The sequence below is a fragment of the Loxodonta africana genome, chromosome 4 (assembly GCF_030014295.1).
Source record: "Loxodonta africana isolate mLoxAfr1 chromosome 4, mLoxAfr1.hap2, whole genome shotgun sequence".
NCBI lineage: Eukaryota > Metazoa > Chordata > Mammalia > Proboscidea > Elephantidae > Loxodonta > Loxodonta africana.
The window spans coordinates 10,865,494-10,890,598 of record NC_087345.1 but is presented as its reverse complement, the minus strand read 5'-3'; the positions used below and the strand labels follow the sequence as shown (position 1 = coordinate 10,890,598).

The 25,105-nt window shown below is 42.3% G+C and overlaps 1 protein-coding gene and 1 non-coding gene across 2 annotated transcripts; one reads left to right on the top strand and one right to left on the bottom strand.

Annotated features, from left to right (window-relative positions):
• Positions 1-40: 40 nt before the first annotated feature.
• Positions 41-7,760, bottom strand: NDUFA6 (NADH:ubiquinone oxidoreductase subunit A6). Its single transcript, XM_064283435.1, has 3 exons — positions 7,604-7,760; positions 981-1,096; positions 41-244 (listed from the first exon to the last, which is right to left on the bottom strand). The coding sequence occupies exons 1-3, from the start codon at positions 7,740-7,742 to the stop codon at positions 113-115; spliced, it is 387 nt and encodes a 128-aa protein (XP_064139505.1). The 5' UTR covers positions 7,743-7,760; the 3' UTR covers positions 41-112.
• LOC111747617 (U6 spliceosomal RNA) lies at positions 3,126-3,229 on the top strand. Its single transcript, XR_002783599.1, has one exon. It is a non-coding gene; the product is annotated as a U6 spliceosomal RNA (small nuclear RNA).
• Positions 7,761-25,105: the final 17,345 nt, after the last annotated feature.

Below are 25,105 nucleotides of genomic sequence, written 5' to 3'. Positions count from 1 at the left end.
AGGGCTTCCCATCGCTTCACCAACGAATTCTGTCAGGAACTGACCGTCACGGAAGGAGTTTATTTGTGTTCTGAAATAATTAAATATCACATGCGCCTTCCACTGAGTGGCTTCAAGGGTCGTGGCCAGCGTAGAACTTAGACAGGAAATCCTTTGGCCTTGGTGCTTCTGTTTCATGGAAGAACCGCATAATATGCGTCCGCTGCTTCCACACATTAATCGTTTCCTCCAGCTCCATCTTTCCCTGCACAAGTGAGGGGAGAGGTCTTCAGTCAAAGTGGCTGAGTGGAAGGAACACAACACTCAAGGCCAGGATCCTGTCCTCGGCTCTGGTACTGACTTTGGGCGAATAATAACTCTGTCTAGATAACAGTTTCTGCATCTGGAAAAGGAGGTGATTGGCCTAATACCTCTGAGGCCTTACAAATATTACTTATCTCTGGTTAACTGGTCCCCAAGAGGAGAGACTTCCAGGTCAATGGGCCTCTACCCCATGACTGTCTAGCCTGACTGGCTTCAGTTTCTGCTTAACATTTCTTCCATGTTATTTACTGGTCCACACTGAAGGTCCCATTGATGTTAATGTGACTGGCCAGGGAAATAGCATCAGGCCCAGTTTTGGCCCCACTTACATTGGACGGATGGCCAACCTGCCTGCCTGCCTCTCCCAGCAGTAAGATGGCAACCAGAGGAAGCAGTAAGTTCCAGGGATGAGGTCCCACGGAAGTTTGAACGTTACTCCCTTTATCTTTTTTTAGTTATAAAAGGCAAGCCCCAGTAGACTTTTCCCTTGAGCACCCTTCCAATCTGTTTAACCAGGTGATAACCTCCAAATTCAACTGCTCCCCTGAAACACCGAGCAACAGTTGCTGATCCAGTAGTTGCTTTTTAAACTTGAGAGACAAATGCTCATCTGGGAAGACTGATACACACTGCACACGCTGGCTGTGTTTCTCAACTGCTAAGGGAGGGCCAGTTACCTTAATGACTAGAAGATCAACCACCCTGGGGTCTGTGACGTGGGCATTCTTCATGAACATTTCTCGGACTTTGTCCCGTCCCTGTTTCACAGTGATGTCTAATTGGAATAAGTGCACTAGAGAGAAAACATGCAGGGTAGAAATGACATGTTAAAACATGGTTTTAAAAACTTCAGTCAATGGATATTCATTGAACACGTATAGGTTGTCCCTTCTTCCATTCACCAAATATCAGCCTCTCCCTGAGCTGGGTGCTTGAGGACATGAAGAAGCGTGAGACGTGGTACTGCTCTCAGCTTACATTTTGTTTGGGGACAAGACCACAGCATTTGAAGAGGCAGATGGCACAATGTTAGCATTACCGTTATATGGAACAATCAGTAAAAGTAGATGACAGGGTGGAAATTAATGCAAAACGCTGTGGTGCAGGCTGTAAGCACCACAGGAACTTGGAGTTGAGGGAGACTGCTGAAGGCTTGGATAGGTTAGGAAGGCTTCGATCCAAAAGGCAGTTAATACCACATTAGGTTACATGGGGGAAAGAAGTTTAAGATGTAACTCCTGTTTACTAGGTCCTAAATCCTAACGGAGGGACAGCCAGCCATGATTGAGAACATGAAATCACAATACGCAGCAATCCCTGATTAAATGTCCAAATATGGCACAGACTCAGTGACCGGGGACTTCTGATGAGGCATATAGATGTCCCCTGAAAACAAGGCTTTGGTCCTTTGTCTTCCCTTCCCTGGCCCTGCCAGCCTTCAGTGGATGTGCTGACAACAATGGTGTGAACGTCTCGTGCCGTGAGTGGAATATGGAGAGGGAGAGAGGGGCACACCAGGCTGAGGGGGCGGCCCAGGTGAGGCTCAGAGGTCAGGATGGGCATCGTAGCTGAGAAGGAGCCCAGTGGGCTCATTTGGTAAAGGGCACCTTGTGCTGTGGCCGTTCCTATGACACGTCCACTCTGGTCTACAGGCTCTCAAACCAGCTCTGAAAATCATGAGGGCCATTTTTGAATGAATCAACAATAATATTTGAGTCTTTTAACTTGAGGACAGTAATAGAAAAATGAAAACTTCTGCTGAGAAAACTCCCATGCCATGTTGCAAAGATAGAAATTCTGAACTGACCAGGAAATAAGCAATTTTTATGGGTAAGTGTCCACCTGTACTAGAAATAACTCAGTACCCAGTGGTGTGCTGGAGCTAGCTCCAATGGTGAGCTAGCTGTGCACATCTCTTCCCAAGTGACTTCACCTTGGTAGCTTCAGATCAGCCAGGGTGGGGGTATTTACATCACGGGAACTGGCAAACACTGTAACTCTAGGTTTCCTGCCAGAAAGCTGATTATTTAACACCATGGTTGGCATATTAGGAATTTCAGGAAAGAGTGAAAAAAAAAAGGGGGGGGGACAATAAGAAAACAAAGAGATACAAAAAACAAATGAAAACTAATATGGAACCTGGAATTCAGAATCTTACCACTGAGGCAGAGTGAGGCCTAGAGCACAGCAGTGACCTGTCTAAACTCATACAACTGGTCCCTGACAAATGCAGGCCTAGAATCAAAGAACTTTTTTTTTTTTTTTTTTATTTAACTTACAGTCTGGTGCTCTTTTAAGGACAGGAATTTGAAAAAACTGCATCTGCTATCAGCAATCACCTTTCCAGCATTTTTATATTGAATTCCTGCCTACTCTTGGGAGAAAAAGACAAGGTGCCTCTGGGCACACCTACGGGAGCTGGTGAGGAGCTAGAGCCTGTCGGCACCTCCAGATGGCTCTTGATCTCCTGAACCACACACCGGGGGTATGAATCTTCTCCTCAGGAAAATGTTCACATGCACGAATGCAAAGTTTGCTTACAACTTCAGGAGGTTACAGATCCTTGAATGCTCACCCTACTAGGTCAGGTCCCCTTTCTCTAGAGACAGGCTCCTCCACGGCTTTGTCCTAGGCTGTTCCTCCCATCGAATCCCCCTGAACATGCCCCTCCACCAGTAAGAGAGCCTGCACGGAGGCAAACGACAACAGCCTATGCTCCAGCCTGCTGAATCGTCCTCTGGTCTAAATCAGTGGGTCTCAGGCTCACTTTGGCAGCACATATATAGGGTCGCTATGAGTTGCAATCGACTCGACACCACTGGGTTTGGTTTTTTGGTTTTATACTGAAACTGGAACCATGCAGAGATGATTAGCGCAGCCCCTGTGCAAGGATGACATGCGAATTCATAAAGGTTCCAATAAACCAGTGCTTCTCGAGTCAGGGATGATTTTGCCCCGCAGGGGACACTTGGCAATGTTTAGAGACATTTTTGGTTGTCACAATTAGGGGAGAATGCTTCTGGCATTTACTGGGTAGAGACCAGGGATGTTGCTAAACATCCTACAATGCACGGGACTGATACACAACAAAGAACTATCCAGCCCAGTATGCCACCATTGAGAACCCTGGCTAGATCAATTCCAACTGGCTTTTCCCACCTCTCAGAATTCTGGCTTATTCTTTCAATCCTGAATATTTAAATTTCTATTTGAGACCCCAGGCACTACGTAAGGAACTAGGAGGCAGAACAGAAGCACAAAAATCATTATTAGGCCAAATAACTGGCATGTCCCTTGAAATCATGGTCCTAAACTGTCTGCAAGTGGTCATCCAAGGTACAATAATTGGTCTCTATTTGTCCGGAGCAACAGAGGAAGGAAATGGAATATCTAGCTAAGTGCCTCCAATGCCACGAGACCAGAAGAACTGGATGGTGCCCGGCTACCATTAGTGAACATTTTGATCAAAGATTCTATAGAAGAATAGTGATCAAAAGGGGGGAAATGCAGAACAGAATCTCAAATTCCCATGCACTCCAGATTTTCTGGAGCCATGGAGGCTGGATGAATCCTAGAAAATATTGCCCTGAGATAATCTTTAAACCTTAAACCAAAAATATCCCCTGAAGTCTTCTTAAAACCAAAAAATAATTTAGCTTAATTAGTAAAGAATGTCTGTTTTAAGCATTGTGCTCTATTAAGATCTACCTGTAAGGGACCAAATCCACAACAGCAACACGAAAGGTTAGACACCAAACTTAGGAAGCAGTGAGTTTACGTTAATGGCAGAGGAGCAACTTGGAAAAGGAGGGTGAGAATGGTTGCACAACTCGAAGGATGTAATTAATGTCACTGAATTGTACATGTAGAAACTGTTGAATTGCTGAATGTTTTGCTGTGTATATTCTCAACATCAAAAATTATATTTAAAAAAATTTCTATTTGAAAAAATTGAGAGGCTCAAAAGGAAGATATGATAGTGCCCCTCTTGGGTGAAGGGGATTCTTCCAGGCTCTACGTACTTTCTCAAAGTGACTTAAGGCTTTCCGGAGCCAGGAAGAAGCTGAAAGACTAGGAAGAATGACACTGATCAGGTTCTTAGCTGTCTGCGCCAATTCCCTTTGTGAGCATTCACACGAGGCACTGGGAGATCCTTTGACAGATGACAACAACGTGGTACAGCAGAAAAGAGCAGGGGCTCAGGGGCCAAATGAGCCAGGTGAGGTCTCCACACCATTACAGACCTGTCTGGGGCACAACCTCCTGTTCCTCTTCTGAAACAACGGGAAAGAAAATAACCTCTGACGTGACTCACCTCTGACCTGACTCTCTTACAGGGATGTGGTCAGAAGCAACGACAACCTCTGTAGATGGTAAAGTGCGAACGAGTGCTGTTAAAAATTTCAGTACTCTTTTCCATACGTCAGTTACACTGGGGGTTTAATTTTCTGCTTACATGTCTACAGCCCTGTCTAGACCATAAAAACCCTTAAAGGTAAGGCCATGTTTTATTCACTTTTATATCCCACTAGGCATCTGGTACTGACTGTTATGTAAGAGGGGTCCAATCCAACGAGAATTAAATCAATGAATGGAAACTGAATGAACAGGGATAGAAAAGTCTCCTGCTATCTTGTGGCCAGCAAATGGCATGTCACATTTTTTCAAAGGCAGAATCCCACCAGACAAACAGTGCTCTACTCTGCAGACCACAGCGTAACTGGGTGGGAAAGATTCATGGAACTAGAGTGGGATCTGAGAGCCAGGTACTAGAGCTGGACAGTCAGGGTCTAAAGTCTGGCTCTTCCACTTACTAGCAGTATGACCTGCGACAAGTTATGTACCTCAGTTTCCTCACGTGTAGGACGGAAACAATTGGAATGCACCCTACAATAAAGCAATATAAAGCATTTAGTATACTGCAGGGCCATAAGTAAGCATTTCAATAAATGTTAGTTATTATTACTATCTATGACTTTTTAGCAATCCTTGGTTGGTTCTTCAGCTACAGCCCCAGTGATGGATAGTATGAGACCAGTGTAGCCACAGGGCTGAGCACTTGGACAACTACAGATCACCCATTCTCAGCATAAGGGGGTACACCTCCTAGGCTCCTTTTTTCCCTTTGTTCCCCCTGCTGTCTACGCTCCTGTGAGCCCCGGCCTTCTCTTCTTCCTCTCAGGGCCCTTCTCACTCCGGGATTATCTTCCCAAACAGTATTTTAGAAGGTCCTGGCAGTGATTGAGGGATGGTTTAGAAACAAACAGCTGGATGCTGGGAGTGAGGGTACCTGGGTTCTACCCCAGCTCAACCATTAACTCTGACCCTGGGCAACCACCATTCCTGACTTACCCCCACACCTTCCTCCTGAAACACAGAGGTTCTGGCACTCACAGAAGTACTCTGCCAGGAACATTATGTTTCTAAACACCTGAACTGGAATGCACACATACCCCACTTCCTACTGTCCCCCTCTACATCTATTGTTCGCCTGTTCCCTGAAGGCATTTGAACTTGCAGCCCCTGAACCAGCTGAGGAAACCCTGGTGGCATAGTGGTTAAGGGCTATGCTGTTAACCAAAAGGTTGGCAGTTCAAATCCACCAGGCACTCCAAGGAAACCCTATGGGGCCGTTCTACTCTGTTCTATAGGGTCGCTATGAGTCAGAATTGATTCGACGGCGAAAGGTTTGGTTTTTTTTTTTTGAACCAGCTGATAGCTCAAGATCCTCGTCCCTAGTATACTGCAGATTTACATTCTGGTCATTAGCAACCTTACAAAAAGTCAGCTTCTCGAGTATGGGAACTTTGAAGCAGACACAGTCCCACAGTCCCCATATATCAAAGAAGTAGGTTTTGCAAGAAGGCTCCAGCTATGGTAAGCCCTATAAATAATAACAATAACAGCAGCAACTGGCAACATTTAATGAATACTAAGTGCCCGGCCCGTTCTAAGCACTTGGGAATATAACCTATTTCATACAGGTTTTTTTTTTTTTTTCATACAGGTACACTCTAGAGAATGAGGAAAGGAGGCACAGAGAAATGAAATAACTTGCCCAAGGTCACACAGCTAGTAAGAGGCAGAGCCTGGAAAAAGTCTCTGTTCCTAACCACAACATTCCACTGCTTCTCACACACAGGTAAAGAGGTGGCAGCCTCCCTCTCACATTAGCAGTGAAGACCCACCTTAAAACACATTAAATCGAATAAACAAAATAACAAAATACTGACAGTCCCTCGATAGTTTAGATAGCAACCCTTCTTTCATCAGGTACACTGGGCAGCACTGAAGGGACGCCAAGATAAGAAAAGTCTTTGCACTCTGGGAGCAGCTTACCTGTTACTTCTCCAGGTAAGCTGATTGGTTCTCTGACATCTAAGTGAAGGCAGGGGTTCTGAGGTAGAAAGGAGCAGTCCAGAAGAGGGAGGTAGGGAAAGCGGAAGCAGCAGGGCTTAGGGAAGAGTTCCAAGGAATATTAGCTGCAGGCAGAACTAGAGAAGGAGCCCTGGTCCTGCACTGATTAAGTGCTCAGCTGCTAGCCAAAAGGTAGGCGATTCTTACCCACCGGCCACTCCACGGGAGAAAGATGTGGCAGTCCACTTCTGCAAAAATTTACAGCTTTCGAAACCCTATGGGGCAGTTCTACTTTGCCCTATGGGTCGGGTATGAGTCGGAATCGACTTGCCAACACACAGCAACAGAGAGCTAGTGAGCACGGCCCAGGAGGCTGTACAGGATAGGGGGATTGGGGAGGCCGTTCTGCCTGGATGACTGGAAAGGGCACACTAACTTTACTGGATGACCTTGGAAAAGTCATTTCCCTTCTCTGGTTCAGGTTCTTTTCCTGCGGGAGGTGAGGGAGCTCCTACAGCCACTGTGGTTTTGTAATCTAACGATCATCTGCAAATGTTTCTGGGGTTGTAGAGTTGGCTGTGCGTTCCACATCCCCCACGGGCTAGATCTGAGAGTGTCACTTCGCCTCTAGGGACCTCAGCTGCCTCACCTATATACCGCGCATGTTCCTGACCCTTCCTGCCCTTCCTCCCAGGGATAAAAGCAGACAAAGCGCCAAGGGCGCCTAGAAGCGCCGGACGGATGCTGGGCACGGCTGGCCTGACTGCGGCGCTACCGCAGGTCGAGTCCGCCATAAGCCTAGGTGGCCTGCCTTCCCTGACGCACCCGGAGTCGCCCCTGCCCGAGCTGGTGACCTCAGCTACGCCCGGGAGAAACCCGAGGCCCGGCGCCTGCGACCTTGGGCAGCTGCCTTCAGGGACCCAAGTGACCCGCTGCCTCTCACCAGCGTTCGGCACCTCCCGATACCAGGCACGGTAGAGCTCGCGCACCCTCCGCTTGGCCTCGTTCAGGTCCCGGCTGAAGATCGGTCTCACGGACGTGCTGGCCGCCGCAGCAGCCCGTTGAACGCTGCCCGCCGCCATCTTGCTAAAGAAACACCACCTAACCCCGCCCCTTTTCGACCTGGAGCGCTGCCGAAGGGCAATAGTCTTTTCTCATTGGCTAAAATTGACCGTCACGCCCCTAAATTCACAGGTGGGCGGAAGGACGGCTCTCGGGCTCTCTGATTGGCTAGAAGGGTCCGCTCTAGCGGGCGAACAGCTGGTGGAGGCTGCGCATGCTCACCCGCAGAAACACAGGCTCCACTGTGGTACGTCCTAACCGTAGGGCCGGGAGGCCGCCGCCGCCGCCAGGGGGCGCGCGGGCCCTACGCTGGCGGCGGGTCTGAGGGCGGTGGCGCCCTGGGCCGCGAGCTTCCGCGCGGCCTCCGCCACGTTCGGCCGCCGAACTTCGCGCAGCGTTCCCTTTGGTAGCGGCGGTGGGCGCGCAGGCCGCGAAGAGCTTCCTCGGTCACCTCCCCGGGCGCGGGCTGTGGGCCCCGAGGCGGCGGCTGAGGCAAATAATGGCGCCTCGGCCGCCGCCGCCGCCGCGTTGACACGGCCCTGCGCGGCCTTGGTGCCAGCTGTTCTTCGTTCCTGCAAACCACGTCTTGGGTAGCCCCAACAGATGGCTTCCGTGGTCGTCGCCCAGCTTTCCCATGCCTGTGAGCTGATGGAGACACCACGGCTTGGGTCAGGCGCACCTTAGTCTTCAGGGTGACATCTTCGCTTAAAAGAGGGCCTTTGCAGCAGATTTACCCAAAGCAATGTGTCTTTCGGTTTCCTGACTGCTGCTTCCGTGGGTGTCCATTGTGGATCCAAGTAAAATGAAATCCTTGACAACTTCAATCTTTTCTCCGTTTATCATGCTGTTGCTTACTGGTCCAGTTGTGAGGATTTTTGTTTTCTTTATGTTGAGGTGCAATCCATACTGAAGGCTGTGGTCTTTGATCTTCATCAGTAAGTGCTTCAAGTCCTCTTCACTGTCAGCAAGCAGGGTTGTGTCATCTGCATAACGCAGGTTGTTAATGAGTCTTCCTCCAACCCCGATGCCCCGTTCTTCTTCATGTAGTCCAGCTTCTGGGATTATTTGCTCAACATACAGATTGGATAGGTATGGTGAAAGGATACAACCCTCACATACACCTTTCCTGACTTTAACCCACAAGGTAGCCTCTTGTTCTGTCCAAACAGTTGCCTCTTGATCTATGTACAGGTTCCTCATGAGCACAATTAAGTGTTCCAGAATTCCCATGCTTCACAATGTTATTCATTTGTAAAGATCCACACAGCCGAATGCTTTTGCATCAATAAAACACACGTAAACATCTTTTTTTTTTTTTTTAAACATCTTTTTGGTATTCTCTCCTTTCAGCCTGGATCCCTCTGGTTCCACGTCCTCTTCTGAATCGAGTTTGAATTTCTGGCAGTTCCCTGTTGGTATGCTGCTGTAGCTGCTTTTGAATGATCTTTAGCAAAGTTTTAGTTGCGTGTGATATTAGTGATATTGTTTGATAATGTCTGCATTCGGTCGGATCACCTTTCTTTGGAGTAGGCATAAATATGGATCTCTTCCAGTCAGTTGGCCAGGTAGCTGTCTTCCAAATTTCTTAGCATAGACAAGTGAGCACTTTCAGAGCTGCATCTGTTTGTTGAAACATCTCATAAGTCATTAAAAAAAAAAGTCATTAGTGGAATGCAAATCAAAACCACAATGAGATACCATTTTTCACCCACTAGAAAGGCTATAGTAAAAAGGATGATAGTAAGTGTTGATGAGAATGCGAAGAAACTGGAAACCTCGGACATTGCTGGTGGGGATGTAAAACAGTGCAGTCACTATGGAAAACAGTTCAGCAGTTTCTTTCAAAGTTAAACATAGACTTACAATGTAAGCCAGCAATGCCACTGCTAGGTATCTACTCAGGGGAAATAAAAACATTTGTTCACACAGAGACTCCTACACAAACGTTCATAGCAGCATTATCCATGATAGCCAAAATGTGGCCATCGACTTATGAATGGATAAATAAAATGTGGATAAATAAAATGGAATATTACCCAGCAGTAAAAAGCAATGAAGTACTGATACATGCTACAACGTGGATGAATCTTGAAAACATTATATTCAGTGAAAGAAGCCAGACAAAAGAACAGATATTATATAATTCCATTTATGTGAAATGTCCAGAGTAGGCAAATCCATAGAAACAGAAAATAGATTGTTTAAGATAATTGTAGACTCACATGCAGTTTTAAGAAATAATACAGAGAAGTCAGGTGTATCCTTTACCCAGTTTCCCCCAGTGGTGAGATCTTCTAAAACTATAGTACAGTATCCAGCCAAGATACTGAATTAATACAATCAAGATACAGACCATTTTTATCACCACAGGCATCCCTCATGCTGCCCTTTTATAGTGACACCCACGTCCCTCCTGCCCCTCCCCTCCTTAGCCCCTGACAACCACTAATCTAGTCTTTATTTCTATAATTTTGTCATTTCAACAATATTATATAAATGCAGTCATATAGTATGTAACCTTTTGGGATAGGATTTTTCACTCAGCATAATTCTCTTGAGGCTCATCCAGGTTGTTGCGTGTATCATTAATTTGTTCCTTTTTATTGCTGGGTAGTATTTAATGGTATACATGCACTACAATTTGTTTAACCATTCAGCAGTTGAAGGACATCTGGGTTGTTTCCAGTTTTGGGCTATTAGGAATAACACTGCTATAAACATTTGTGTACAGCTTTTATGTGAACGTGAGTCTTCATTTCTCTGGAATAAAACCCCGGAAGTGCAATTGCTGGGGCGTATGGTTGTTACATGTTTAGCTGTTTAAGAAACTGCCAAAATCTCTTCCAGAATGACTGTCCCATTTTACATTCCCAATGTGTGAGTGATCCAGTTTCTCCACATTGTCTCCAGCATGTGGTATATTCTTATTGTTAGGTCCTATTGTTCTGACTCACAGCGACTCTATGTACAACACAACGAAACACTGCCCGGTCCTGAGCCATCCTCACAATCATTGTTATGCTTGAGCCCATTGTTGCAGCCACTGTGTCAATCCACCTTGTTGAAGGTCTTCCTTTTCGATGACCCTTTACCTTACCAAGCATAATGTCCTTCTCCAGGGACTGATCCCTTCTGATAACATGCCCTAAATATGTGAGATGAAGTCTCACCATCCTCTCTTCTAAGGAGCATTCTGGTTGTACTTCTTACAAGACAAATTTGTTCATTCTTTTGGCAGTCCATGGTATATTCAATGTTCTTCACCAACGCCGTAATTCAAAGGCACCAATTCTTCTTCAGTCTTCCTTATTCATTGCCCAGCTTTCCCATGCATATGAGGCGACTGAAAACACCCTGACTTGGGTCAGGTGCACCTTAGTCTTAAAGTGAAATCTTTGCTTTTTAACACTTTAAAGAGCTCTTTTGCAGCAGATATGCCCAATGCAATGTTTGTTTGTTTTTTATTTCTTGACTGCTGCTTCCATGGGTGTTGATTGTGGATGCAAGTAAAATGAAATCCTTGGCAACTTCACTCTTCTCTGTTTATTGTGATATTGCTTATTGCTCCAGTTGTGAGGATTTTTGTTTTCTTTATGTTGAGGTGTGATCCACACTGAAGGCTGTCTTTGATCTTCATCAGTAAGTGCTTCAAGCCTTCTACACTTTCAGCAAGCAAGGTTGTGTCATCTGCATATTGACAAACTGACAGATGGGTAAGGGGCATTTGGTACAGTAACATGAATTTTAGCCATTCTGATAGGCATGCAGTAATATCTCGTTATTGTTTTAATTTGCCTTTCCCTAATGGTTGGAGCCCTAGTGCCCAAACGGTTAAGCACTGGTAACCAAAAGATCAGCAGTTTGAACCCACCAGCCTGGCGGTCTGCTCTTGTAAAGATTATATCCTAGGAAACACTATGAGGCAATTCTACTCTGTCATATAGGGTCACTATCGGTCAGAATCAACTTGATGGCACACAACAACAACAACGGCTAGTGACGTTGAACGCTTTTTCACATGTTTGTTTGCTATCTGAATATTTGCTTGTGTGAAATGTTTCTTCATGTCTTTTGCCCATTTTCTAATTTTATTGTTTATTTTTACTATTGGGTTCTGAGAAGTACTATATATGTACACACACACACACACACGTTAACTTTTTGCTTAACCCTAAACCTAATGATTTTCCCCTATTTTAGTTTTATGTTTAAGTTTGTGATCAATTTTGTGTTTATTTTGGTATAAAGCGTGAGACTTAGGTAGAGGTTATTTTTTTTGCCTATGGTATCTAATTATGCCACACTGTTGTTTGAAAAGGCTCTCTTTCCTCCATTGAATTGCTTTTGCAACTTTGTAAAAAATCAGTTGGAGATATACATGGTGTTTTTATGTGTCTTCAAGTCAGCTCCAACTATAGCAACCCTATGTACAACAGAACAAAACACTGCCCCGTCCAGCACCATCCTCACAATCGTTATGCTTGACCCGCTGTTGCAGCCACTGTGTCAGTCCATCTTGTTGAGGGTCTTTCTCTTTTTCTCTGACCCTCTCTCTACTTTACCAAGCATGATGTCCTTCTCCAGGGACTGATCCCTCCTGATGACATGTCCAAAGTGTGTGAGATGTAGTCTTGCTATCCTTGTTTCTAAGGAGCATTCTGGTTGTACTTATTCGAAGACACGTGTGTGTGTGTGTCTGTCTATTTCTGGGCTCTCTATGCTGTTCCATTAATATATGTGTCTATCCTTCCACCAATACCACACATTCTTGATTACTGTAGCTGTGTAATAAATCTTGAAACTGGATAGACATATTCCTCCCACTTTATTATTCTTCAAAATTGTTTTAGCTATTCTAGTTCCTTTGCCTTTCCAGATAAATTTTAGAATAATTTTGTCTATATCTACAAAAAATCTTGCCAGGTCTTTAATAAGAATTGCACTAAGCCTGTGTATCAATTTGGGAACAGGTGACATCTTTACTACATTGAGTCTTCAATCCATGGACATAGTATATCTCCCACTTTTTAGGTTTTTGATTCTTTTCATCAGCATTTTGCAGTTTTCAGCATACAAGTCCTGTGCACATGTTGTTAGGTTTACACCTAAGTATTTCATTTATTTGTCAATAATTATAAGTGGTACTATATTTTAAATTTCAATGTCTGCCTGTTCATTGGAGCCCTGGTGGCCAGTGGTTAAGAGTTTGGCTGCTAACCAAAAGGTCAGCAGTTTGAGTCCACGAGGCACTTCTTGGAAACCCTATGGGACAGTTCTACTCTATCCTATAGGGTCACTATGAGTTGGAATCGACTTGATGGCAAGGGGATACGTGTTCATAGACATACAATGGATTCTTGTATGTTTATCTTGTGATCTTGCTGAACTCACTTAGTTCTAGGATTCTTTTTTTTTTTTGTAGACTCTTTGGGATTTTCTATGTAAACAATCTTGTCATCTGCGAATAAAGACAGTTTTATTTCTTCCTTGCTGGTGTATATGCTTTTATTTCCTTTATTTTACATTATTGCGCTGACTGGAACTTCCAGCAAAATGTTAAATGACAGTGGTGAGAGCAGACACTCTTGTCTTGTTTCAGATCTCAGGAGGAAAGCATTCAACTCTTTCACCAGTAAATATGATGTCAGCTACAGGGGTTTTGTGGGTGTTCTTTATCAAGTTGAGCAAGTCCCCCTTTATTCCTATTGTTCTGAGAGGTTTTTTTTTAATCATGTATGTGTGTTGCTTCTTGGATCAAGTAGACACATGAGACTATGTGGACAGTTCCTGTCTGGAGGGGAGATGAGAAGGCAGAGGGGGACAGAAGCTGGCTGAATGGACAGAAAAATAGAGCGCGGAGAGGAGTGCGCTGTCTCATTAGGGAGAGAGCAACTAGGAGTATGTAGGAAGGTATGTATAAATTTTTTTATGACAGACTGACTTGATTTATAAACTTTCACTTAAATCACAATAAATATTTTTAAAAAATGAATGTGTTGAATTTTGCCTAATTATTTTTCTGCATTGATTGATATGACCATGTGATTTTTCTTCTTTAGCCTATTAATATGGTGGATTATATTAATTGATTTTTTAATATTGAAAAAAATCTTTGCATCCCTGTAATAAAAGGCACTTGCTCAGGGTGTATAATTCTTTTTACATTGAACAAATCTGTCTTGGAAGAAGCACAACCAGAATGTTCCTTAGAAGCAAAGATGGCAAGACTTTGTCTTATTTACTTTGGACATGTTATCAGGAGGGACCAGTCCATGGAGAAGGACATCATGTTTGGATCAGTGAAAAAGAGAAAGACCCTCAAGAAGATGGATCGACACAGTGCTGCAGCAATAGGCTCAAGCATACCAGCAATTGTGAGATGCTGCAGGACCGGGCAGTGTTTCGTTCTGTTGTACGTAGGGTCATTATGAGTCGGAACTGAGTCAATGGTACCTAACGATAACAGTAAAATCCACTTGGTCGTGGTGTATAATTCTTTTTACATATTGCCGAACTTTATTTCTTAATATTTTAATTATTTTTATGTCTATATTGGTCTGAAGTTTTCTTGTTTTGTACTGTCATTGTCTGGCTTGGGGATAAGGGTAATACTAGCATCATAAAACGGATTGGGAAGTGTTCTCTCCTCTTCTGTTTTCTGAAAGAAATTACATAGAATTGCTGTTAATTCTTCTTTAAGCCCTTGGTAGAATTCTCTAGAGAAACCTGAAGATTTTAGGGGGGAGTTTTAAAATTACAAATTCTATTTTCTTAATAATTATAGGGAAACCCTGGTGGTATAGTGGTTAAGAGCTACAGCTCTTAATAATTATAGAGTTATTCAAATTATCTATTTCATATCGGGTGAGTTGTAGTAGTTTGTGCTTTTTGAAGAATTAATTTATTTCACCTAAGTTGTCAAATTTACGTGTGTAGGTTTGTCTATCGAAAAAAAAACTTAAGCCCATTGCCACTGAATCAATTCCAACTCATAGCAACCGTATAGGACAGAGTAGACTGCCCGCATATAAAAAAAAAGTTTGTTTTTTTTTTTTGGCGCAATAATTGTGAATTTCTCTATTTCTCCTTTGAGTTCTATCTATTTTTGCTTTACGTATCTATATCTTGCATCTCTGTTGTTTGGTGCGTACACATTTAGGATTGTTATATCTTCTTGGTGGCCAAACCAAATCTATTGCCATTGAGTCGATTCTGACTCATAGCAACCCTATAGGACAGAGTAGAACTGCCCCCATAGTGTTTCCAAGGCTGTAAATCTTCACGGAAACACTGCTACATCTTTCTCCCGCAAATTGGCTACTGGGTTTGAACTACCAACGCTTCTGTTAGCAGACAAGCACTTAACCACTGCTTCACCAGGGCTTCTTGGTGGAAAGACTTTTTATTATTATATCATCTCCCTACTATGGTAATTTTCTTTGCTCTTTATCTGATATTAATATGACCATTCCTGTTTTCTTTTGATTAATGTTTCCGTGGTACGTGTTTTGATACTTAAACTTTCAGACTACCTATAATGTTATAGTTGCAGTTTCTTGTAAACAGCACATACCAAAATATCCAAACCCACTGCCATCAAATACATTCTGACTCATAGTGACCTTAGAGGACAGAGTAGAACTGCCCCATAGGGTTTCCAAGGAGCAGCCGAATTCTAACTGCCAGCCCTTTGGTTTGCAGCCGTAGCTCTTAACCACTGCTCCACCACGGCTTCAGACAGCACATGGCTGGGTCATATTTTCTAACCCAATCTTCCAATATGTGTCTTTTAATTGGTATATTTGTACCTTTTACATTTAATATAATTATTACTATGTTAGGACTTAAGTCTGCCATTTTATTTTTGTTTTCTGTTTGTTCTCTTTTTCATTTCTCTGTATTCTTTTCCCTACCTTCCTGTGTGTTACCTGACCATATTTTAGAATCCCATTTTTATTTATAAATAGTATTTTTGAGTGGACCTCTCTGTGCAGTTATGATAGTAGTTACTGTAAGTATTATATGTACACAACTTATCACAGTCTACTGGTATCTACTGTAGTTTTATGTCTTTTGCCAAATTTGGAAAGTTTTCAACCACTGTTTTTTTTGTTTTTAGTCCACCATACATTTGTCAGTTTGTAATGCCGTGGTGGCTTGTATGTTGCTGTGATGCTGGAAGCTATGCCACTGGTATTTCAAATACCAGCAGGGTCACCAATGGTGGACAGGGTTTTAGTGGAGCTTCCAGACTAAGACAGGCTGGGAAGAAAGAACTGGCAGTCTACTTCTGAAAAAATTGGCCAGAAAAACCTTACGGATAGCAGCAGAACATTGTCTGATATAGTGCTGAAACATGAGCCCCTGAGGGCGGAAGGCATTCAAAATTCAACTGGGGAAGATCTGCTGCCTCAAAGTAGAGTTGACCTTCATGATGTGGATAGAGTAAAGCTTCCAGGGCCTTCATTGGCTGATATGGCATGACTCAAAATGAGAAGAAACAGCTATAAACATCCATTAAGAATTGGAACATAGAATGCATGGACATGAATTTAGGAAAATTGGAAGTTGTCAGAAATGAAATGGAACACATAATGATTGATGTCCTAGGCATTAGTGAGCTGAAATGGACTGGTATGGTCCATTTTCAACCAGGCAATTATATGGTCTGCTATGCCAGGTATGTCAATCCATTGACACAGTGGCTGCAACAATGGACTCAAGCATAACGATTGTAGGGACGGTGCAGGACCAGGCAGTGTTTCATTCTGTAGTGCATAGGGTCACTATGAGTCAGAACCAACTCAACGGCACCTAACAACAACAACAACATGCCGGGAATGACAAATTGAAGAGGAATGGTGCTGCATTAATCACCAAAAAGAACTTTTCAAGATCTATTCTGAAGTACAACACTGTCAGTGACAGGATAATATCCATAGGCCTACAAGGAAGAACAGTTAATATGAGTATTATTCAAATTTATGCGCCAACCACTTATGCCAAAGATGGAGAACTTGAAGATTTTTACCAACTCCAGCAGTCTGAAATTGATCAAAAATGCAATCAAGATGCATTGATAATAATTGGTGATTGGAATGTGAAAGTTGGAAACAAAAAAGGACCTGTAGCTGGAAAACATGGCATTGGTGACAGAAACGATGCTGAAGATCACGTGATAGAATTTTGCAAGACCTACAACTTGTTCGTTAAAAATATCTTTTTTTATAACCCAATTAAAAAATGTGCAAAAGATATGAATAGACACTTCACTAAAGAAGACATTCAGGTAGCTAACAGATATATGAGGAAATGTTCACTATCATTAGCCATTAGAGAAATGCAGATCAAAGCTACAATGAGATTTCATCTCACTCCAACAAGGCTGGCATTAATCCAAAAAACACAAAATAATAAACATTGGAGAGGCTGTGGAGAGATTGGAACACTTATACACTGCTGGTGGGAATGTAAAATGGTACAACCACTTTGGAAATCGATTTGGCGTTTCCTTAAAAAGCTAGAAATAGAACCATCATACGATCCAGCAATCCCACTCCTTGGAATATATGCTAGAGAAATAAGAGCCTTTACACGAACAGATATATGCACACCCATGTTTATTGCAGCACTGTTTACATTAGCAAAAAGATGGAAGCAACCAAGATGCCCAACAATGGATGAATGGAGAAATAAATTATGGTATATTCACACAATGGAATACTACGCATTGATAAAGAACAGTGAGGAATCTGTGAAACATTTCATAACATGGAGGAACCTGGAAGGCATTATGCTGAGTGAAATTAGTCAGTTGCAAAAGGACAAATATTGTATAAGACCAGTATTATAAGAACTTGAGAAATAGTTTAAACTGAGAAGAAAACATTCTTTTGTGGTTACGAGAGGGGGGAGGGAGGGAGGGTGGGAGAGGGGCATTCAGTAATTAGATAGTAGATAAGAACTACCGGGGAAGACAGCACACAACACCGGGGAGGTCAGCACAGCTGGACAAAACCAGAAGCAAAGAAGTTTCCTGAATAAACTGAATGCTTCGAAGGCCAGCATAGCAGGGGCAGGGGTCTGGGGACCATGGTTTCAGGGGACATCTAAGTCAATTGGCATAATAAAATCTATTAAGAAAACATTCTGCATCGCACTTTGAAGAGTGGCATCTGGGGTCTTAAACGCTAGCAAGGAGCCATCTAAGATCCATCAATTGGTCTCAACCCACCTGGATCAAAGGAGAATGAACACCAAGGACACAAGGTAATTACGAGACCAAGAGACAGAAAGGGCCACATGAACCAGAGACTACATCACCCTGAGACCAGAAGAACTAGATGGTGCCTGGCTACAATCGATGACTGCCCTGACAGGGAACACAACAGAGAACCCCTGAGGGAGTGCGAGAGCAGTGGGAGGCAGACCCCAAGTTCTCATAAGACCAGACTTAATGGTCTGAGTGAGACTAGAAGGACCCTGGTGGTCACGGCCCCCAGACCTTCTGTTCGCCCAGGACAGGAACCATTCCAGAAGCCAACTCTTCAGACATGGATTGGACTGGACAATGGGTTGGAGAGGGATGCTGGTGAGGAATGAGCTTCTTGGATCAGGTGGACACTTGAGACTATGTTGGCACATCCTGCCTGGAGGGGAGATGAGAGGGTGGTGAAATGGACATGAAAAGAGAGAGTGGAGGGAGAGAGCAGGCTGTCTCATTAGGGGGAGAGTAATTGGGAGTGTGTAGCAAGGTGTGTGTGGGTTTTTGTGTGAGAGACTGACTTGAGTTGTAACTTTCACTTAAAGCACAATAAAAATTATTTAAAAAATATCTTTTTTCAACATCTTTAAATGCTGACTATACATGTGGACCTCACCATTGAAAAACACAGGAATCAAATTGACTATGTCTGTGGAAAGAGATGGTGGAAAAGCTCAATATATCAGTCAGAACAAGGCCATGGGCCAACTGTGAAACAGACCACCAATTGCTCATATGCAAGCTCAAGTTGAAAATGAAGAAAATTAAAGCAAGTCCATGAGAAGCAACATATGACCTTGAGTATATCCCACCTGAATTTGGAGACCATCTCAAGAATAGATTTGGCGCTTTGAACACTAATGACCGAAGACCAAACATGTTGTGGGAAGACATCAAGGACATCATACATGAAAAAAGGAAAATTTTTGGTCATTAAAAAGACAGGAGGAGGAAAGGTCAAGATGGTAGGGTAGTCAGATGCTTCCTGTGGTCCTTCTTACAATAAAAACTCAAAAAAAACAAGTGAATTGATTATATATGACAATCTAGGAGTCCTGAACATCAAAGACAAAGTTGAAGAGTTGAGTGAGCAGCAGGGGGAGGGAGAGACAGTTCAGAAGCAGCAAGAATTTGCCAGACCTGACCTGGCCCGCACCCTGCAGGCTGTATCAGCTGCCCTGCGTGGGCTGAAGGGAGTAGTAGTACTCAGGATGCGTTTTCCACACCAGGAGAAACCAAGTGGTGGAGAGACTACACAAATCTGCTGAACCAGGGGAAAGCAGCACTGGATCTGCGAAAGTTAAGTGCAAGCAAGTAACCTACCGCTCAGGATCAAAAATCCCTTCCCCCTCTGGGAAGTACATCTCTCTCCCATTTACCCGCTCCCTCCCCTCTCTGCTCCACCCTGGTCCTGATTCAGATTGCCACCCCCCACCACCCCACTGGGTGCAAAGTGGAACCCCTTGCATGCTGGAGTCATTCTCCTGGCTTTGGAGAGGGAACAAATTAAAAAACAGGAAAAAATAATCTGCCAGCTCCCCTAAGCCAGGAACTCAGGGCAGGCACAGCCCTTTGCCTAGGCACAGGCATAATTGCTCCATGGACTTTGAATGCCCTTCACTCCTGCCTAGACCTGTGTGGGCCCATTTCAGCAGCATAGACTGTCATTAGCACAGTCCAACAGGGTATAGGGTCCTATATATTGTCCTATAGGGTCGCTATGAGTTGGTTTAACAGGGTATATATGTGAAGCCTATTTTCAACTGCAACAGCTAAGGGGGAGTGGCAGATTCATGAAATTTGACGCCACCCTGCTCATTAAACAGGGTCCTCACCTACCCATATCAGGGGCCTGAGGACTGCTGGCTTCACCCACTCCACCTAGTCACCTCTGACAAGGGTTCGAGAATAAGTGGTGCCTCCCAGCCCTTACAGTCAAAGTCTGTAAGGAGCCCAAAGTCTGGCTGCAAAACCTACCCACCTACATGCTCTAGGGAACAGGAATATGCCTTCCACCCAGGCAACTCAGGGGCAGCCATCAACCCCTAGCTTGCTCAGCACATAACCCCCTACTGCAGCCAGACAGCTGTGCCTACTCCAATCACCCCCTACATATCCCTGCCCATCTAGGACTGTAGGTGAGAGCCTATACCACACACTCAGTTATCAATGACCCGGACACCTGAGCTGACTCCATGTAAGAACAGTAAATGGACTCCTGAGCTCACATACCTAGTAACAGCTCTAACCACCTGGCAACAGGATGCGAGACCTTTAAAGATGCCAATAATCAAAGTAGCTCACAAGGCCAGCCTATTGGGGCATATCAAAACAAAACAAAACTAGAAGCTAGAACATAGTAAGCAAACATAAAATAAATAAATATAATAACTTATCGATGGCTTGGAGACAAGAGTCAATATCAAATCACAGAAAGAGGCAGATCATGATGGCTTCAGCAAGTGACCAAAACAACCAAGAAACCTCCCAGAGAAAGAGATGAACTTGGAATTATTGGAGGCAGAATTCAGAAGATTCATATACAGAGTTCTTCAAGAGATCAGGAAGGAGATCAGGCAAAATGCAGGCCAAGCCAAAGAACATGTAAACAAAGCAACAAAGGAACTTAAGAAGGTTATACAAGAGCATAATGACAAATTTAACAGGCTGCAAGAATCCATAGAGAGACAACAAACAGAAATCCAGGAGATTAACAACAAAATTTCAAGATTAGACAAGTCAATAGAAACCCATAGGAGCAGAACTGAGACAATGAAAGTCAGAATTAGTGAGACTGAAGATAAAGCACTTGATACCAATTTATTTGAGGAAAAATCTGATAAGAGAATTAAAAAAAATGAAGAAACCCTAAGAATTATTCAGGACTCTATCATGAGGAATAACCTGTGAGTGATAGGAGTACCAGAATGGGGGGGGGGGGGAAGGGGATATCAGAAAATACAGACAGAATTGTTGAAGATTTGTTGGCAGAAACTTACCTGATATTGTGAAAGACGAGAAGATATCTATCTAAAAAGCTCATCAAATTCCTGAGGGGTATATCACAAAAGAAAGTCAAGAAGACATAATCGAACTTGCAAAACTAAGATAAAGGGAGAATTTTAAGAGCTGCTAGTGATAAATGAAAAGTCATCCACAAAACAAAATCGATAAGACTAAGCTCGGACTACTCAGCAGAAACCATGAAGGCAAGAAGGCAATGGGATGACATACATAAAGCCTTGAAGGAAAAACACTGCCAGCCAAGAATTTTATATCCAGCAAAACTGTCTCTCAAATATTATGGTAAAATTAGGGCATTTCCAGATAAACAGAAGCTAAAGGAATTTGTAAAAACCAAACCAAAATTATAAGAAATACTAAAGGGAGCTCTCTGGTTAGAAAATCAACAACATCAGGTAACAACCCAAGACTAGAACACAGGACAGAACAACCAGATATCAACCCAGATAAGGAAGTCAAAAAAAATAAATAAATCAAAGCTAAAATACTGAAAATAGGGAAAAGGAGATGTCAATATGTAAAAGATGACAACATTAAAACAAAAAAGAGGGACTAAATAAGGTAGTCACAGAACTTTCATATGGAGAGGAAGTCAGGGCAATATCAAGAAATAAAAGATTGGCTTAAACTTAGAAAAATACGGGTAAATATTAAGGTAACCACAAAGGAAACTAACAATCCTACACATCAAAATAAAAAACAAGAAAAACATAAAGACTCAGCAAATACAAAATCAACAACAATAAAAAAGAAAATACATAAAGAAAAATGACTCATCACAGAATATTAAGTGGAACAAAGAAACTGTCAACAACACACATACACACAAATACATCAAAATGACAGCACTAAACTCATACCTATCAATAATTATGCTGAATGTAAATGGACTAAATGCACCAATAAAGAGACAGAGAATGGCAGAATGGATTTAAAAAACCACAATCCGTCTATATGTTGCCTACCAGAGACACTCCTTAGACTCAAAGACACAAACTAAAACTCAAAGGATGTAAAAAAATATGTCAAGCAAACAACAATCAAAAAAGAGCAGGAGTGCCAATATTAATGTCTGGCAAAATAGACTTTAAAGCAAAATCCACCACAAAGGATAAGAAAGGATGTTATATAATGACTAAAGGGTAAATACACCAGGAGGACATAACCATAACAAATATTTACACACCTAATGATAGGGCTCCAGAATACATAAAAAGAACTCTAACAGCATTGAAAAGAGAAATAGACAGCTCCACAATAATAGTAGGAGACTTCAACACACCACTTTCGGTGAAGGACAGAACATCCAGAAAGAAGCTCAATAAAAAACACGGAAGATCTAAATGACACAATCAACCAACTTGACCTCATAGACATATACACAACACTCCACCGAACAGCAGCCAAGTGTACTTTCTTTTCCAAAGCGCATGGCCATTCTCCAGAATAGACCACATATTAGGCCACAAAGCAAGTCTTAACAGAATCCAAAACATCAAAATATGACAAAGCATCTTTTCTGACCATAAAGCTGTAAAAGTAGAAATCAATAACAGAAAAAGGGGGAAAAAATCAAACACATGCACACTGAACAACACCTTGCTCAACAACTACTGGGTTATAGAAAAAAATCAATGACAGAATAAAGATATTCACAGAATCAAATGAGAATGAAAACACATCCTACCAGAACTTTTGGGACACAGCAAAAGCAGTGCTCAGAGTTTAATTTATAGCAATAAATCCACACATCCAAAAAGAAGAAAAAGTCAGAATCAAATCATTAACCCTACAACTTGAACAAATAGAAAGAGCAGCAAAAGAAGCCCGTGAACACCAGAAGACAGGGAATAATAAAAATTAGAGCAGAATTAAATGAATAGTAAAACAACTGAAAGAGTTAACAAGACCAAAAGTTGGTTGTTTGAAAAGATCAACAAAATCGATAAGCCATTGGCCAAACTGACAAAAGAAAAACAGGAGAGGAAGTAAATAATCCAAATAAGAAATGAGACTGACAATGTTTCAACATATCTGACTGAAATTAAAAGAATAATAATAGAATAGCATGAAAAATTGTCCTACAACAAATTTGAAAACCTAGAGGAAATGGACAAATTTCTAGAAACACACTACCTAAATTAACACAAACAAAGGCAGAACAACTAAATAATCCCATAACAAATGAAGAGATTGAAGAGGTGATTAAAAAACTCCCAACAATGGCAACAAAAAACCCTGGCTCTGACGGCTTCACTGGAGAGCTCTACCTAACTTTCAGAGAAGAGTTAATATCAGTACTACTGAAGGTATTTCGGAGCATAGAAAAGGATGGAATACTCCCAAACTCATTCTATGAAGCCAGCATAACCCTGATACCAAAACAAGGTAAAGACACCACATAGATGCAAAAATCCTCAACAAAATCCTAGCCAACAGAATTCAACAACGTATCAAAAAAATAATTCACCATGACCAAGTGGAATTCATACGAGGTATGCTTTTTTTTTTTTTAATGCAGGGATGGTTCAACATTAGGAAAACAATCAGTGGAATCCATCACATAAATAAAAGGACCACGAGATCTTGATAGATGCAAAAAAGACATTTGACAAAGCCCAACACCCATTCATGATAAAAACTCTCAGCAAAATAGGGATAGAAGGGAAATTCCTCAACATAAGAAAGGGCATTTATACAAAGCCGACAGCCAACATCATCTTAAATGGAGATAGCCTGAAAGCATTCCCCTTGAGAATGGGAACCAGACGAGGATGTCCTTTATCATCACTCCTATTCAACAAAGTGCTGGAGGTCCTAGCCAGGGCAATTAGGCTAGATAAAGAAATAAAGGGCACCCAAATTGATAAGGAAGAAGTAAAAGTATCCCTACTTGCAGATGATATGATGTTATACTCAGAAAACCCCAAAGAATCTGCAAGAAAACTACTGGAACTAATACATTTCAGCGGACTATCAGGATACAAGATAAAAATACAAAAGTTACTTGGACTCCTCCACATCAACAAAGAGAACTTTGAAGAGAAAATCACCAAATCAACACTATTTACAATAGCCCCAAGAAGGTAAAATACTTAGGAATAAATCTAACCAGAGACGTGACCTACACAAAGAAAACTATAAGACGCTACTGCAAGAAACCAAAGGAGATCTGCATAAGTGGAAAAACACACATAGCTCGTGGATGGGAGGACTCAACATTGTGAAAATTCTACCCAAAGTGATCTACAGATACAATGCAATCCTGTTCCAAATTCCAACGACATTTTTGAATCCAATGGAGAAATAAATCACCAACTTCATGTGGAAGGGAAAGAGGGCCCAGACAAGTAAAGCATTACTGAAGAAGAACAAAGCGAGAGACCTCCCACTACCTGATCTTAGAACCTATTTTACTGCTATGGTAGTCATAACAGCCTAGTACTGGTACAACAACAGATACATAGACCAATGAAACAGAATTGAGAATCCAGACATAAATTCATCCACCTACGAGCAGCTGATATTTGACAAAGGCCCAAAGTCCATTAAATGGGGAAAAGACAGTCTCTTTAACAAATGGTGCTGGCATAGCCGGATATCCATCTCCGAAAAAGTGAAACAAGACCTATACCTCACACCATGTACAAAAACTAACTCAAAATGGATCAAAGACTAAATATAAAATCTAAAACCATAAAGATCATAGAAGAAAAAAATAGGGACAATGCTAGGAGCCCTAATGCATGGCATAAACAGAATACAAAACATAATTAACAATGCTCAAATGCCAGAAGAGAAACTAGATAACTGGGAGCTCCTAAGAATGAAACACTTATGCTCATTGAAAGACTTCACAGAAAGAGTAAAAAGACAATCTACAGACTGGGAAAAAAGTTTGGCTATGACATATCTGATCAAGGTCTAATCTCTAAAATTTACAAGATACTGCAAAACCTTAACAACAAAAAGACAACCCAATTAAAAAATGGGCAAAGATATGAATGGCACTTCACCAAAGAAAACATTCAGGTGGCTAACATGCATGAGGAAATGCTCATGATCATTAGCCATTAGAGAAATGCAAATCAAAAC